The sequence below is a fragment of the Hibiscus syriacus genome, unplaced genomic scaffold, assembly GCF_006381635.1.
Source record: "Hibiscus syriacus cultivar Baekdansim isolate YM2019G1 unplaced genomic scaffold, ASM638163v2 tig00117056_pilon, whole genome shotgun sequence".
Taxonomy (NCBI): domain Eukaryota; kingdom Viridiplantae; phylum Streptophyta; class Magnoliopsida; order Malvales; family Malvaceae; genus Hibiscus; species Hibiscus syriacus.
The window spans coordinates 5,368,558-5,384,646 of record NW_024063539.1 but is presented as its reverse complement, the minus strand read 5'-3'; the positions used below and the strand labels follow the sequence as shown (position 1 = coordinate 5,384,646).

The 16,089-nt window shown below is 35.4% G+C and overlaps 2 protein-coding genes and 2 long non-coding RNA genes across 6 annotated transcripts; 2 read left to right on the top strand and 2 right to left on the bottom strand.

Annotated features, from left to right (window-relative positions):
* Window positions 1-341: 341 nt before the first annotated feature.
* On the bottom strand, window positions 342-9,550 carry LOC120198630. Its single transcript, XR_005523381.1, has 3 exons — window positions 9,401-9,550; window positions 6,571-6,575; window positions 342-352 (listed from the first exon to the last, which is right to left on the bottom strand). It is a non-coding gene; the product is annotated as an uncharacterized LOC120198630 (long non-coding RNA).
* On the top strand, window positions 9,193-12,637 carry LOC120198628 (protein ALTERED PHOSPHATE STARVATION RESPONSE 1-like). Of its 3 annotated transcripts, none has more exons than XM_039199937.1 (6): window positions 9,193-9,267; window positions 9,421-10,079; window positions 10,125-10,298; window positions 10,385-10,557; window positions 11,088-11,311; window positions 11,407-12,637. In XM_039199937.1, the coding sequence occupies exons 2-6, from the start codon at window positions 9,434-9,436 to the stop codon at window positions 12,149-12,151; spliced, it is 1,962 nt and encodes a 653-aa protein (XP_039055868.1). In that variant the 5' UTR covers window positions 9,193-9,267; window positions 9,421-9,433; the 3' UTR covers window positions 12,152-12,637. The 3 variants fall into 3 exon arrangements, with proteins under 3 accessions (XP_039055868.1, XP_039055867.1, XP_039055866.1); XM_039199936.1 differs by having other exon boundaries at window positions 9,421-10,298; window positions 11,407-12,168; window positions 12,217-12,637; XM_039199935.1 differs by having other exon boundaries at window positions 9,421-10,298.
* A 241-nt stretch (window positions 12,638-12,878) lies between these two features.
* LOC120198627 (ATP-dependent zinc metalloprotease FTSH, chloroplastic) lies at window positions 12,879-15,876 on the bottom strand. The gene is made up of 5 exons (XM_039199934.1): window positions 14,602-15,876; window positions 13,993-14,239; window positions 13,727-13,910; window positions 13,329-13,500; window positions 12,879-13,230 (listed from the first exon to the last, which is right to left on the bottom strand). The coding sequence occupies exons 1-5, from the start codon at window positions 15,874-15,876 to the stop codon at window positions 13,009-13,011; spliced, it is 2,100 nt and encodes a 699-aa protein (XP_039055865.1). The 3' UTR covers window positions 12,879-13,008.
* On the top strand, window positions 13,411-13,809 carry LOC120198631. Its single transcript, XR_005523382.1, has 2 exons — window positions 13,411-13,541; window positions 13,665-13,809. It is a non-coding gene; the product is annotated as an uncharacterized LOC120198631 (long non-coding RNA).
* Window positions 15,877-16,089: the final 213 nt, after the last annotated feature.

Sequence of the window (16,089 nt, the reverse complement as noted above, 5' to 3'; positions counted from 1 at the left end):
TTATTTATTTTAAATTATATTCTGTCCCTTTCAATGCTGTTGTACCAAATAACAATAAATTAAGATATATATTTACAATTTAGAATGTTAAAAGAAAGTTAGAGTAAATATGCATTTTGGTAATTAGATTTAGTTTGTTGTTTAAATTGGTATATATATTTTATTTAATTAGATATTTAAATTTCGATTATTCTATACAAATCATCCTAAAGTGTAGTTCTGTCAAATCTTTTAAAAGTTAGTGCTGGAATTGACACTATAATTTGATTTCTAATTTAAACCTTATCCCTTAAACTTTTAATAAAGTTATAATTTAGATACTATATATTAAAAAATAAATATTAAATTAATTCTTGAACCCGTATAAATAACACCAATATATTCAAAACAATATAACCGCTATTGTTTTCATCTTAATACCTTCCATGTGTCAGTTGTTCAACGATGAAAGTATACAACCATTATATCCTTCAAATTTTGATTAGCTCAAAACATCTAACTCTTTTTTATTGAAATGGTTTTCTGGCAAAATAACAATTTTGTAATAAAAAGACAAATCAAAACTCCATCTCCCACTCCAATTATTACAGGAATTCAAAGCTCCTTTGTTTTTGTTTTTTAAGTTGATGAACGTGATTAATTTCACACGATGATTTCAACATAATTGAGAGCAACAGGGACCACAAATTATTTACATCTTTGGCTGTCTCTCTAATAATTTGCTTTTCAAAGTGCCCAAAACATGAGTTCATACCAAAAATCTGCTGTCAATGGCGGTGGCGGTGTATAATCCAAAATTTGTATTCTAAGCCAATTTGCAGCATTGTATTGAGGCAAGACTAACTATGAAGGAATCATTATTTTCAACTATATATTTTGCTAAAAGGTGTTTCAAATATATATTTTTAAAATTGTCATATACTATATAAATATAATACTTGAATGAAATCATAGATTATTGCATTTTATATAGAGTAAACAACATGTTTAGTATTCTAACTATCACTTTTGTTCTATTTTGATCACCCAACTATTCTTTGTTTTAAAATCATACTTAGCGTTACAATTTGATTTTATTTCCGCCACTCACTGTTAAAAAATTAGCAGTGATGCTTATGTGGTAAGCAGTTTGTTATCACTTAAGTATGTTTGGAGTTCGAGGCCTTATATATGCAGAAAATCTCTGCTGGGAGACTCACTCACTAAAGTCGGGTATACGATATAGGTCGATCTGGATTAGTCAGGGCAAAATCCTAGGGAACTGAGAGGACAAGCAAAAAAAATAGCAGTGATGCTTATGTGTCACCATAAGTTAATATCACATCATCATTGCAAAAAAAATTAAAATGATAGATTATAGTTATGTTAATTTTTAACACCGAGTGACCGAGGTAGACTCAAAACGTATTATTAGTTATGGTTTTCAAAAAATAATAGTGAAACGATTAATATGAAACAAAAATAATAATTGAGATAGTAAATGTGTAGTTTACCCTTTTATATATTATGATATTATATAACGTGCATACCCTACCTAAGTATATCTCCTTTTTCCAGATTTTGTCGCCAATAATTAAGAATTGAAGAGCTGGAGCTACCACGTTATAATGTCCGACTGCCTGCCACGTGCAACCGAAAAGAAGTTCTCCCTCTCTTACATCATTATTTTAAGCTAATGGTAATAATTTAGAATGTGTTTAGCCATTTGCTAATACTTGGTGTTGCAATGGCATGTGCTGTAGTTTGCTGGATTTATAATTTCAATAAATCAGATTTTGTATAGTTATATTAGACCACGATTAAATCTAAAATCAAACTTTTAAATAAATGTAAATCATTTTATTATCAATTTTTTATAGTAATTGAAGTATTGAACGTAAAATATCAAAATTCTTATTTTTGAACCCAGCAATACTATACAAAATAAAGAGTCGGAGATAAGCAATATAAGAGCTTCATTTAGAAGAACAAAATTTACACAGAATTTACCGACTGTATTCCATTGAAGAACACCTCTATGCAAGAACTTTTGGACATTAATTTTTCACAAATTTAATTACTTTGTACCGGAGGTAAACATAAGAAGTAAAATTCACCTCTATTTTGTATTTTTGTTTGTAAGATTATAACTTTAACGATTTTCTTTTTTCTTTTATTGAGTGAGAGAATTGAGCAGTGAAACCCTAGTTTTTATCAAGCTCCTGAAAGTTTTATCACTGCTGCTTTCGACGTCAGCTATGCACCGTTCCAGCTCTTGCATTCTGTTCAAAACCATCCTCAGTTCATCGTCTTCTTTCTTTCTCAAACCCCACATGTTGGCTTCACCGATTTGTTGGAACTCTTTGATACTTTCCTCGGCTATAACTTTCTTAGCCTTTTTCGACAGTGTCATCCCCATCCAAGACGATTTTCTCGAACCAAACGACGTCGAAATCCCTTTAAAAAGCGCCACCGAAACTAAAACAGTCACTTCGACGACGTCGATGATGAGACCGGTGAGCTCGGTGTCTGCGATAGACACAAAGGCTGATCCAGAAAACGAGTACGTCCCAACGCGTCGAATCATCGACACGAGTTTAGCGATCTCTTTAGTCATCTTCCTGCGACTTTTCAAATACACAGCGATCCTCGAATCGTCTTTCCTCCTCAGAGCCACCCTCGCCGCGAGTTGTTCCTCTTTGAGCGCGAGGAACGATGACTGGAAGATCCCGTAAACATCAACGAAACGCAAGAAATCTTCGAGGATCTTCTCGACCCATTCACGCTTGTGGCTCAACAGTTCACGCGTCTGCGGGAGCTGAAGAAGATCATGCAGAGAATCATGCACGTCCTTTAAACGACCCAAACCATCACAAAGCCAAGCCGAGGTCCGGTTACCGAGGTTCCAAGACCATGTTTTGAGTTCAGTGATTTCATCTCTGAGTTGGGAAATCAAGGGGTGTGATCTACACGGGAGAGAGATGGATCTAATGTGGTGAGAGATGGGTGGTTTAGATGGACGGTTTAAGGCTTTGTTTGGGAAAGAAAGGGAACGCCTGAATACGCCAACCATCTCTTTTGATCGATTCGTTGGCTCTCTTTTCTTTAGAGTAATGTGTTTTTGACAAGGAAATGTAAAGTATATATAAAAAGGAAGAATAAGTAAGGCGCACGAGGGGATGGATTAGAGGGGGACTGGATCCGCGAATAAATATAAGGTGTTGGAGCCATTAAACTAAAGAAACCAGCCATGTGGCCTTAGGGTTTACAAACCGAGGCGCTTATGGCTTCCTTTTCCTGTGGACAGGAGACACCGCGTTGGTTCGACACTCTGGCACCTCTGTAAGTAAAACTTAGCCAGTTCCTGATTGCTTGACTGCCTGCCTGTTATTAGTTTTTAGGGTAAAATATAGCCCAACTCACTAGATAATTAGTTTAGTTACAAACTTGTTTCTTCTAAAAATTATAATTTAATCGATTAATTAAAATATTATTATAAACAAGTCATTTTATTGTTATAACTGAAATATATGTATAATATGGTATGATATAATAATATTCTTATACTTAAAATTTATCCACCCTACCAACTTAATTCTAATTTAAAATAATTCAATGAATTTAACCATTTATATTTTAAATTTTCACCAATTTAATCCTTTTTTTGATACTCTCAAACCAAATGAGTCTATCAAATCAAAACAACATTTGGATAAATATGTTCTGCTATAAAGCATTAACAAATTATTAATAAAAGCCTTTTCTCGGTGGATATTAGCAAATTATGTGATTGAACAAGATTTACTTGTAGCCTTACAAAGTATATGTGAAAAAAAAATTATGACCCTATTATGATATTGGTCGACGAATGGTAGAACTTGCACTCAGTGTTTTTAAAGTATCAACAATATATATATGAATTTGAGCCTGTGATGAAATACATATTTCGTGTGAAGAATTTATCAACTATATTACTTGGTGTCCCACACGGAACGATAAACACAATGTCACTATTGGTAAAGTTCAACACTATATAAGATATTGAAAATAATTCTAAGCAACATGAAAATCATATTATATTTTGAGAAAATAACAAAAATTGAAATTTGTAGTCATTCGTTCTAATAATATTATCACTTAGATTTAAATCTAAATTCTTTCTTTAATAATATAATATACAACTCTTATCGTCACAGTATGCCCTTATTAATCAAGTCAATAGCTGGTTGGTTACAAATTACAGGTAAACTTTGGAAGCAAATGCTTACAGCCAATGGCTGCACCAGTCATTCATATGGTGAGCTGATAATTAACATAACAAATGGTATGGACCAAGCATGGGGCATATGCCACAACTGCTTTCAGTTTCATTTTTCTAACCAAATACTCATACAAAACAATCTCAAGGGGATTTAGCTGTCACCATTAATTATAACAGGACCACCCCTCTACTTGCATCTGGAATCACATAAACACATTATATTTATTGATAATTTTAAATTTAAAAGTTTTAATACCAGTCATTGATTTTAGTTAAATCAATAATTTTAAAAACGTATAACTTTTAAGTTTTATGATATCTATAGATATATTATTATATAATAAAAATGCTTAGAAATCAAATATGTAATTTTAGGGTTATATTTTTTTGCATTCAACTTTGTTTTTTAAATACGAATAATTTAAATATTAAAAAAATATTTATTGGAATATTAATTTAATCTATGTTTACGAGGGTAGCCCTTAACTTTTAAACGCGTAAAGGAACCAGTTGCACGGGTAGTTCCAAGCTCCCAACTTCTAGGTAACCGCTGGAATATAAACATTATGAATATTGTGCAGAGCTAATTTAATGTTTGGCGTCGTACCTGGGAATTGATGAAGGTTTACACGGAGCTCTTAATAATCTGTAAAATTAATAAATTAATTATACCAAATAATAAAGTCATTCTTTAAGTCAACTAAATGGCTTTCGCTAGATTAATCCTCTCACCTCCCTTTCTTCACGGATAAAAAAGAATATACTTTATCATCACAAATGGCTACGTATCTTTTACCAGTTATTTACTTTATTATAAAATATTAATAAATATCGAATGTAATAATAAAACATTACACTATATTTCTAATAAGAAAACTAGACTGGTTTGTAGCTATTCGTTTCTATAGTGATTGGCTGATTCAAAAACATACAACCAAATAACTGGCTAGCAGCAGTGGAATTCCATAGACGCATTCTTGGTAACCAGACATGACAGATAACGCTCTCAACAACTTGCCTTCAACTGCTCGACTATATATTATAGATTTATAGTTTAAATAAAGATCTCAAAATTATTTCCTTAGCAAGAATCGTGAGGTTTAAACCGTTAAGTGACCTCATTGATAAAAGGAAATGTTGTTTTCCTAAAAGATTATGGGTTCGAGCATATGCAGATATAAGGTGTGTGCGTAGTAAATAGATTGAGAGAGTCATGAATAGATATTATCTTATAATCAAATTCCAAACTATTAAAAAAATCGTTAAACTGGGCATTCTAGTTTCATATTGATGTTAACGACTACTTTTTAGCATTTACTTGTATGTAAGATTGGCATTGAATCAGACCACGTGCAAGCAGCGATGGAGATGATTAGAAGGCATCTTCACCGGAAGCTAACGACCGAAACTCATAACCTACTTTAATTAGGTATTTGACAAACAAGAAACACACAAAAATGTGGGAAATGTGATGATCTCTTAGATGTCATCAACTAACCTGCTTTCCTTAAATACATCATTTTTTATACAACAAAAGATAGCCATAACTATTGCTAACTACTAAGAAACGAACTTACAACTTGCTAACCAAACTAGCTACAATATATATAATTAGAGATGGATCTAAAGGATGGGTGGTGGTGGCGAATCCAAAAAAAAAAATTTATAGACCGGCCAATATAAATATAATAAAAAATTATTTAAAATAATTCATATATATTTTTAATTTAAAAATATAATAACAAAGTATATATATTTAGATTAAATATAGAAAAAATATATTAATTGGACCAATATAATTTAAAATAATTCATACATATTTTTTATTTAGGGTAAATTAACTATTCGGCCACCCACCTATTATTTAATTTATATTTTGGTCACTCAACTATTATTTTTTTCAAAATCATATTTAACCTTACGTTTTAGTTCTGTTTTGATCATCCACCGTTAAAAAAATAACAATATGTTAATATGACATTTTTAATTAATTTATATTTCAGTTTGTATATGATTAATTTGATCAGTTTCTTGTTAAACTTGTATCCAAATAAAATTTACCTTCGAGCTTTAACGAAAATTATTCCGTGCTCGTAAGTGAAAATTTTAAATTTTACAAGTAGTGCTTCAAAAGTTTGTCGCAACGATTTTGGTGTCGTGTGACAATTTTTTTAGAAAAGCAAAGGGAGTCGTCGTTAGTTTTTTTTTTTAGATGTGATTGATTCACTTGAGAAATTTTATTATTTTAATAAAATTTTATTGTAAGTTAAAACAATAATTTGTTATATGCAAAAATCAAAAAATGCACATAACCTATACCGACATCATACCGCTACTAGAGAGGGATGTGTTAGGCCCTCCCTATGCCATACATGTTGCAATTTAACCAAGTTAACCTATTTTCATTAAAAAAAAAAAAGAGTTCAGACTAATAGGGTGCTAATATTGGGTGGTGGTTGTTTCGAGTCAGGATTGATAGTGTTAGCTCAGAAGCCCAATAACCAAGATTTGGGTCCGACTCTGTCATTTCATCGATCTGGTAGGCCTGGTTTAGGCCCCAAATTGCTGCAAACAAACACCTTTCCAGAAGTTTCAGTCCAGTGACACGATGACGACATTTCCAGTTTTTGAAGTAGAAAGATGTCTCAGGTTGAATCAAATTAAAGAGAAAAGTAGTTAGCTTTTGGGATTAGCATCAATCATTTAATCCATTTGTTGCTTATCATTACAATGTTGAATTTTTTAAAACCACTCTTCAAATGAGACAAATTCTGGGATAGATTGAAAAGTAGTTGTGTTGTTTGAGCCGTTGGGATGTGAAAACGAAAGCACCTGCAATGTTTGCCTATTAACAACCAAAGGCTCGGGGTCCCCGTAGAGGGTAGACGTCCCTACGCCTACAATCATGTGATAGTGATGGCGTTACATATTAAAAGATGTAATATTTACATGGTCAACTACAGCAAAAAGCTAGCCTTTCCTACGTATTAGGATTTTGTTAAAAGCTTGGGATGAAAATAAGGACCACATGCCTTCTCCTCCTCCACGCATTTCCCACCTAACCTTTTAAACTGCGCGTATGATTTTATGGATATAGTTGAACGACTTAAACATGTAGTAAAGAGTTAATGATAAGAGACAAAAAAGAGAAATGAGACAAAGATTATGTCGAGATGGACTGTTTCCAACTTCCCTATTTAAATTTTAGGTTAATATACATTTTAGTATCATAAAATCTTTTTATCCAATTACATACTTGAATTTGATTTCTTGATTTAAGGGGATACATATATTTGGCCTTTTGATCCAAAGTGACACTTACAATGAATGACTTATTTGAACCAAATCATGAAGTTAAGTCCAAGTATCAATTTGAAACAAAATGACTAGATCAAGTACCTAATTAGACCAAAAATATTTACAAGTCAAATTGAATCTTGAGGTCAAGTTTAGATACCTACTCGAACCAAAAAAAAAAAACTTAGATTCCAATTTGAATCCTGAGACCAAACTTGGGTGTATATTTAGATGTAAATAAGAATAGATATCAAACTGATTCTTAAGGCCAAGTAAAGTGCAAACACACACATTTAATAAAATTGTACACGTAAAATAATAATGAAGGAACCTAATTGATATTATAATAATTGTACATGTAATAAGTGTACACACATTTAAAATTCAATTCATATGTTTAGAGATCATCACAATAGATCCAAGTTTCCTTTCAATAATAATGAAGGAACCTAATTGATAAAGTGATGACATTTCAGGGACTTGATTAAAGCATTTTAAACCTTCAAACTAAATTGAAATCTAAACTATCAAGCTTTCGTTGGCATTCGAACGTTAAAGCTTCATCGGCTTTAATTTCAGGGTCTGCACAAGAATCATTCCTCCACGTCAGGGCAGGCGAAGAGAATTTGCCCAAATGGGTTAAAAGTAAAAAAGCACGCATTTGAGTTTGGAAGGATTCTGCAGACAGGCCCACTTTTGATTCAACCAATAGTAAAAAGCAGTAAAAGTTAAATATTTTATTGCAGTAATCATCATTCTGCACACACAAAAAGAACAAAAAATAGATGCATGATTTCCCTTTATGGTTTAATTTCAAAAATGATATTAATGGTAGCTTTTGCCGTGTCAATATCATCATCATATAGGATTAAGACGTTGTACACATTTTAACTTTTAATAATTCTATATTTCGTCTATTAAACACTAAAACCATATCTTTTTAAAAATTAAATCAAATAATGTAATATAGCATATCCAACAATGTGCAATATAATCTTGTATATGAACATATCTTATTTTTTTAATTATAATTTTATATTTTATAAAACAAACGACTTTAAAGATTGAAGATACTATATAATTAACATTTAATATTAATTTAATTATTTTCATTAAACATTAAAATAAATGTTGTTTTGTACATAGTTTCAATAAAAATTTCATTTTTTTTTGTATTGTAATAACTTGTGTATAATTTAAAAAAAAATGATAAATAACTATATACATGCTAGACATAATGTTAAGAAAGTCTGAAAATGATCGAATCTTTTATATATATAGAGGACAATCCTAATTTATTGTCTACATATATCACATTATAATCATCTTAAACTATTAAAAATACAATCATGATTTTTTTTTGATGGATATCTTCACCGAATAAATATCACTAAATACAATTAACAATTTTATTAATAAATTTTAAATATATTAATTGTATATAATTTTATACATTATTAGTAAAATAGACGTGTTTATTAACATAAATTTATTTTAAATTGCAAACTTATAAAAGTATGAGGATCAAAAGAGAAAAAAAGAAAAATGAAAGAGACGTTATTCCCCTATCCCCGCCACCTTTTCGTTTGTATAAATCCCAGTCAACTGGTTCCAAGTCTTTACTCCATTTTGGTTTTTTAAGAATTCGTTTTTTATTTTCGAATTTCACCATTCTTATTATTCACGAACGTTGCATCATAAATGCACCACAAAATTGGAGGAAGATAACGGTTGAGGCTATAATTTTGATCCCATAGAGCTGTAGCTTTTTACTTGTATAAAGTCATTGATTTGATTGATAGACGAGAAGCCATGTTTTCACAGCCTTCAAAATCTTGCCTTGCTTGATTTTGATCCCTTTACTGTGTTTTTGTGCCGTGCAGGGCGTTTCAGTTCATGGGCTGCGCCGCCTCGAAACTCGACCGGCTCCCGGCGGTCTCTTTGTGCCGCGACCGTTGCCACTTCCTCGACGGCGCTCTCCAGCAAAGCTACGCCCTTGCCGATGCACAAGTGGCCTACATGCGGTCGCTCAAGAGTTTGGGTCCCACCCTCCGGCATTTCTTTGATCAGAGTCTCAAATCTACGTCCAGCGATGACTCCGTCGTGAACCCGCCGAAGCAAGCTACTCCGCCCTCCTCGCCGGACCATTCTCTCTCGAGTTCGAACTCGGATTCGCATATTCAGTTCGATACTGATTTGGAAGAGGAAGAGATGGATAAAGATTTCGGTAGCTCTTTCAACCAAATAAACACTAGTTATCATAATTATCACGGCAATACGCACCAAAACAGTGAATTCATCAACTCGGGCTGGAAAACACCGCCGCCTCCAGCTCCGAGGAGCGCCGCTTGGGATTATTTGAATTTTTTTGACGAGCTTTATGATAGATACGAGTTGCCATATTCTTTGAGCAAAGCAGTGAAGAACAAAGAAGGATCTCATTATCCTGAAGCACACCCAGTAAAGCAAATTCATGGAGATGAAAAATCCACAACAAATAATATAAAAACAAAAAGAGAAGAAAATCAGAGCGGAGAAGCTGTTCCATTAAAGAGCAGTGAGGCGCCTGAAAGCAAGAAGAAAGTAGATTCACCCACTGATTTAAATGAACCCAGAAATCAAAGTGATGAACTTAGTGTTTCTAAGGTAATGGAAGAACTACAGGCTCTGTTTGAGAGAGCTTCAGAATCTGGAAATGAAGTTTTGAAAATGCTCGACACTGGAAAATTTCGTTATCATCACAAAAAATCTGTTTATCAAGGTAAAATGTTTAAACCCCCCCCTTTTAACTTAACAGTTGGTTTCTCATTTTCAATTACATAGTTTTGATTGTTCATGATAATGCAGGTTCAACGAAGATATTCCACATGATTTCTTCAAATTCATCGGAAACAGAGTCTTTATTGTCGAAAGAGAAGACTGGTTCAATGGATGATGACGAGAATATTAGTTCACAGAATCTATCTTCAATTCTGAGGAAACTGCGTATGTGGGAGACGAAACTCTATGATGAAGTCAAGGTATGGGTCAAAATGCTTTTGAAAATCACTTTACCCTTTTAACTTTTCCTTTTTGTTCACCTTGGTGAGCCAAAAAGGTGAATAACTATAGGTAAATACGAGGATAAAGTATTATTCTTAATGTAATTTTTTAAAAAGCTTAGTTTTTTAGGGCATCATTTCATTTATTGGAAACAGCTATACCCATGTGATTTGAATTGTTAGAATACAACCCAGTATGTGTATTGTGGAAAATTTAAAACTGAAGGGACAAAAACCCCATTGATTTAATAGAGATAGTTCCAGGAAGTGTACAGTATTTTACAATGGTTTATGCAGCTCCTATAGCATGACTGAAATTTGAATTGAAACCATTATCTTTTATCTCTATAGGTTGCTGTAATAGATATGGTACCAATGGAACTAGGACATAGTTGATATTGAACATACAGACTGATATTTTTGAAAGTTCCTTCCATCTTTTTGTCTTATTACACAAGGTCTAGTCTTTTAATGACCATGGTTTACCTTGTTTACTTTCATTTTTGAAGGCTGAGGAAAAGTTGCGTATAATTTATGCAAAGACGTTTAAGCAGATGAAAAGCTTGAACCAGAAAGGTGCTAATGCTCGAAAAGTCGACTCCACTAGATCTTTGGTAAGGGTCATATCTACTAAGATGCGAGTTGCAGTTCAAGTTATCGACAAGGTAGCGATTACTATAAATAAGCTGATGGATGAAGAATTATGGCCGGAGGTCAATGAGCTGATTCACAGGTACATTTTTAATCTAGTGAACATTATTTTGTTTTACATGATTTTTTTGTGCAATTCTCAAGAACACAATGCAAACTGCAAATTACTTGTTTTAGATTGTTTGGAATGTGGAAGGTAATGCTAGAATGCCATAGCTGTCAGTGTCAGAAGGTTATGGAAGCCAAATGTTTCGATTTCATTGCCTTGAATGAAAAGCTTAATGATGTTCATCTTGAAGTGGCAATGAGACTAAAGCTTGAGCTTCAAAACTGGAGTCTTAGCTTCTCCAGTTGGATTGAAGCTCAGAGGGGCTTTGTCAAAGCCTTGAATGGTTGGCTTCGAAGATGTATCGTATATGAACCTGAGGAAACAGCAGACGGTGTATCACCTTTATCTCCTGGTAGAGGCGGAGCGCCCCTTGTGTTTGTGATCCTTAACAAGTGGTCGGAAGCCATGGACAAAGATAAACTCTCGGAGAATGAAGTGGTTGAAGCAGTACACGGACTTGTAATGAGTGTAAACCGAGTGGTGGAACAGAAAAATACGGATATGTTGCAAAGGATTGTTGCTGATAAGGATATGGAAAAGAAAGTAAAGATGTTGGAAAAAGAGGGGCAACGGATGCAGAAGTTACTGCAAGCTCGAGCAAAGAAGATAACGCGGTTTGCTAGGGAAGAAAGAGATGTCCTTCTACCAAGAGACACCACACGTCACAGTGATATTAGGGATGCTGGTAGTTGGCCGTATGGTCTAAAGCAGATTTTCAGAGCAATGGAGAAGCTCGCTACCCATTCCAGGCAAGCTTATGAAGATATACATAATTGCATAGAAGACAGCAAAGCTCCTCAAGATAACCCCTAAAGTCCTCAACCATTCATGGTAAAGGTACAATATGGCTTGTCGGCTTCTAAACTGCATCGTTTTTCGGTTGAAACAAGTTATTCAATTGTGGTTTTGGCAGGGGATATTGGGACCTGGTTTACCCTGATGCATGGCTCTGAAACTACTAGGAATGGTTCTTGCCTCTTGGCTATTACCTTCCCTTGTTGAAAGTGAACCAACTCACTTGTGATCATGGTCGGTAGGCATCTGTCTACCCCCTCATTTGTCTTATTGATTAAGATGAAGTTTGATTGTATTTTGTCTCTGGGATTTTACCAATGTGCTTTTGCAAGGTAGCCGTTTTCCGTATGAATTGCACTGTATATTAACCAGCATATTGTTAATTTGTTATTCTTTATTAGTTTCATCCTTCCATTGTTTAAGCATGCTGGTTCCGCAATTTGATGAGTAGAGTTTAGACTGTTTCAGGGAGATTATTAGTTTGTACTGTTCATCGAATGAAATATCTCTTCATTATTTTCTCTGTTATCATTCAATCAAATTTTGGTTTAATGTTTTCTTAAAAAACAAACTGAAGTACTTTCCATCTTATTTGTAGTAAAAAGAACCGTTAAATCTTAGTTCGATTGGCATCATTATTAACTTGTCATCACATGCAAAAGGACATAAATACGAACATATATCATGCACAATATCCTCCTATTACTGCATAAGAAAACTGCCAGTCTTACATTTCCAATTTTCATTGCCACACAATAGATTTCTTCAATTACATTCATTTTATCATATGAAAGCATACACAGATCACTTTGAAAACTAAATAGTCATAGTCGTACAAGGGCTCAATGGAGACTAAAACCTGTATAATATACAATCTATGAAACATAAAGCTCAGCTTGTCCATCAATGAAGAGGCTCATGAACTCTTCTCCATCAACAGTTTCTTTCTCTATCAGAAGTTGTGCAAGCTTGTGGAGAATGTCGATGTGGGTTGTGATTATCTGCTTTGCCCTACCGTATGCAGTCTCTACTAGATCCCTTACCTCTGCATCCACCACATCCGCGGTTGCCATGGAGTAGTCTTTTTGCGATGACATCTAAGAATCGAATTTTTGAGTCAGATAATACGAAAAAAAAACAGCATACAGAAGCTCAGAAAGGGCATAAGATCATATTCAGGTAACAAAGACATCACCTGTTGACCTAAGAAAGGATTGCCGCCACCTCCCCCGATGGCAACTTGTCCAATCTTTTTGCTGAATCCAAATCTTTCAACCATCTGCCTTGCCACTCGTGAGACTTGCATAAAGTCATTCGATGCTCCTGTTGTCACATTTTCCTCTCCGAAAATTACTTCTTCGGCAATCCTGCACAAGTAATGAGAAAGTTTCTGGAATAAGGTCATGAGGTGAATTGAATAGAAAGACGCAGGCGCCACAATATGCTATTGAAATTCCTCCTTTGATATAGGATTTTGTTACAATCTCAGCTAACCGTCCTATATCTCATCCAACACTAAAAGGGATCTAAGATTAAGGTTGTGCATTCACCTCACACCAATTGTTTAAACAAAGATAAACTTGTTAAACTGACCTTCCACCAAGCGCGACAGCCATCTGGTTCTCTAGGTAGCTTCGGCTGTAGAGACCAGATTCAAGCCTCTCTTCACTTGGAGCAAAAAAGGTAAGTCCACCAGCCTGACCACGGGGAATGATAGAAATCTTGGCCACAGGATCATACTCGGGCATAAGTGCACCAACTAAAGCATGGCCTGCCTCTGTGTATCAAAGTGCATACAGAAAGTCAAATACCCAGGATCAAATCATAGGTAAAGCAACAACCAGGGAACAAATGCATACCGTGGTAAGCAACCAATTTCTTCTTCTCATCAGAGACAACAGCATTTTTCTTCTCAGGTCCAGCAATGATCCTCTCCAGGGCATCAGATATTTCATCTTTGCTTATTTCCTTGAGCTCACGCCTGGCCGCAAGAATGGCAGCTTCATTCATCAGGTTCTGCAAATCAGCTCCAGTGAAACCTGGGGTCCTCCTTGCAATCTTTTCAAAGTCAACATCCTTTGCAAGTGCCTTCCCTCTAGAGTGCACCTACAGAATAAAAAACCATGGATCAAGAGACAGTCAATGAAAGGATCGAATATGAGCAACTCAACAATGAAGTTGAAGACAACAGCACAATTGAGCTAAATCATTCTAAGCTGCAAGTAAAAAGGCTTAATAAGAACAAAGGCATTAATAGTTTAGAACAAAGGGCCAAGTAAAGGTTGACAATGAATTTGCAAACTAATGACAAACTATTTCACTAACTTTCTCGTTGAAAGAGAACTGAAACTTCACCATGACATTACAACTAACATTATCTTTTCCTAGTGCAAGCATTCAATTTACTCAAAATATGCCAAACGCATTGAAACAAAGTAAGCAATGGGTTGATAAATGAAATGGCTAACCTGCAGAATCTTCACTCTACCGGCGACATCAGGCCTATCAACTGTAACCTGTCGATCAAACCTACCAGGCCTCAACAAAGCCGCATCAAGAACATCCGGTCTGTTAGTTGCTGCCAAAACAATGACACCGGAATTGCCAGAAAACCCATCCATCTCAGTCAACAACTGATTGATTGTTTGCTCTCTCTCATCATTTCCACCTCCAAGACCAGCTCCTCTTTGTCTCCCAACAGCATCAATCTCATCAATGAACACAATGCAAGGCGCCTTGGACTTCGCCTTATCGAATAAATCCCTTACCCTCGATGCACCAACACCAACGAACAACTCAACAAACTCTGAAGCAGCGCATGAGAAAAACGGTACCCCGGCTTCTCCTGCTACAGCTCTCGCCAATAGAGTCTTTCCAGTACCGGGAGGGCCAACTAATAAACACCCTTTCGGGATTTTAGCTCCTAAAGTTGTGTACTTGTCTGGGTTCTTCAAGAAATCAACAACCTCTTGGAGTTCCAATTTTGCCTGATCAGCTCCAGCGACATCAGCAAAGGTAACACCAGTCTCCGGTACTTCCTGGAACTTGGATTTGGATCGTCCAAAATCCATGGGACCGCCAAGCCCACCGGGGCCACCCGGACCACCTTGAGCTCGATTGAAGAGGAAGAACAATCCGGCGAAAGCAAGGACAGGAAAGAGTAAATTCCCAATAACATTGAAAAGCCCATTACCGGAATCGCCCTCGGATACCGAAATATCGACGCCGTTCATCGCTAAGATGTCGATGAGGTCAGGGTCATTGGGAACAATCACGGTGGCTCTACGGCCATCAACGGCAGTGAGTTGGAGGACGGAACCGTCTTTGCTGAACCTCACCCTCTCCACTTTCCCCTTCTTGACCGCGTTCAAGAATTCGCTGTACCTCCATTGGCTACCTTCTGGAAGATCCGAGGCTTGAGATTGAGGCTTGGGAGCAGTTAAGAGGAGGTTTTGGGAAAAGGGTGACTGGTTCGACGGGCTCGGCTTCGTTTGCTGGGCTTCAATCACCGGCGGAGGTGTCGGCTGCGCGTTATCAACGGCGAGTGCTTGTGGGGCCACGGAAGAAAACAGTAAGGCGGCTATAGTGGCATGAGATTGAAGGGCTGTAACAGTCTGTTTTGAGCTGGGTTTCTTGTTGAGGATGGACTGAGTCACTCGCAATTTTCTTGAGGTTTTTGGTGTTGGAGGAGATATTAAGAGCTGGGTTCCAAAGAAATTTGAAGAGAGTAATGAGTTGGCCATTGATGGCAAATTGGATAACTGAAAAGCTATCGGTTTCTGTTACTACAGGTAGAACTATGTACTATGGTCTGGTTTGGGTATTAATAGTCTTTTGTTGTGAAATCTGAATCGAAGAAATCAAATTGAATTTTGGGGTTTCTCACTTCTCAGTGCAAAAGACTGAAAGAGTTGGATTATGCAACGCCATGGACTTTGATGTTGCTGGGGTTGTAG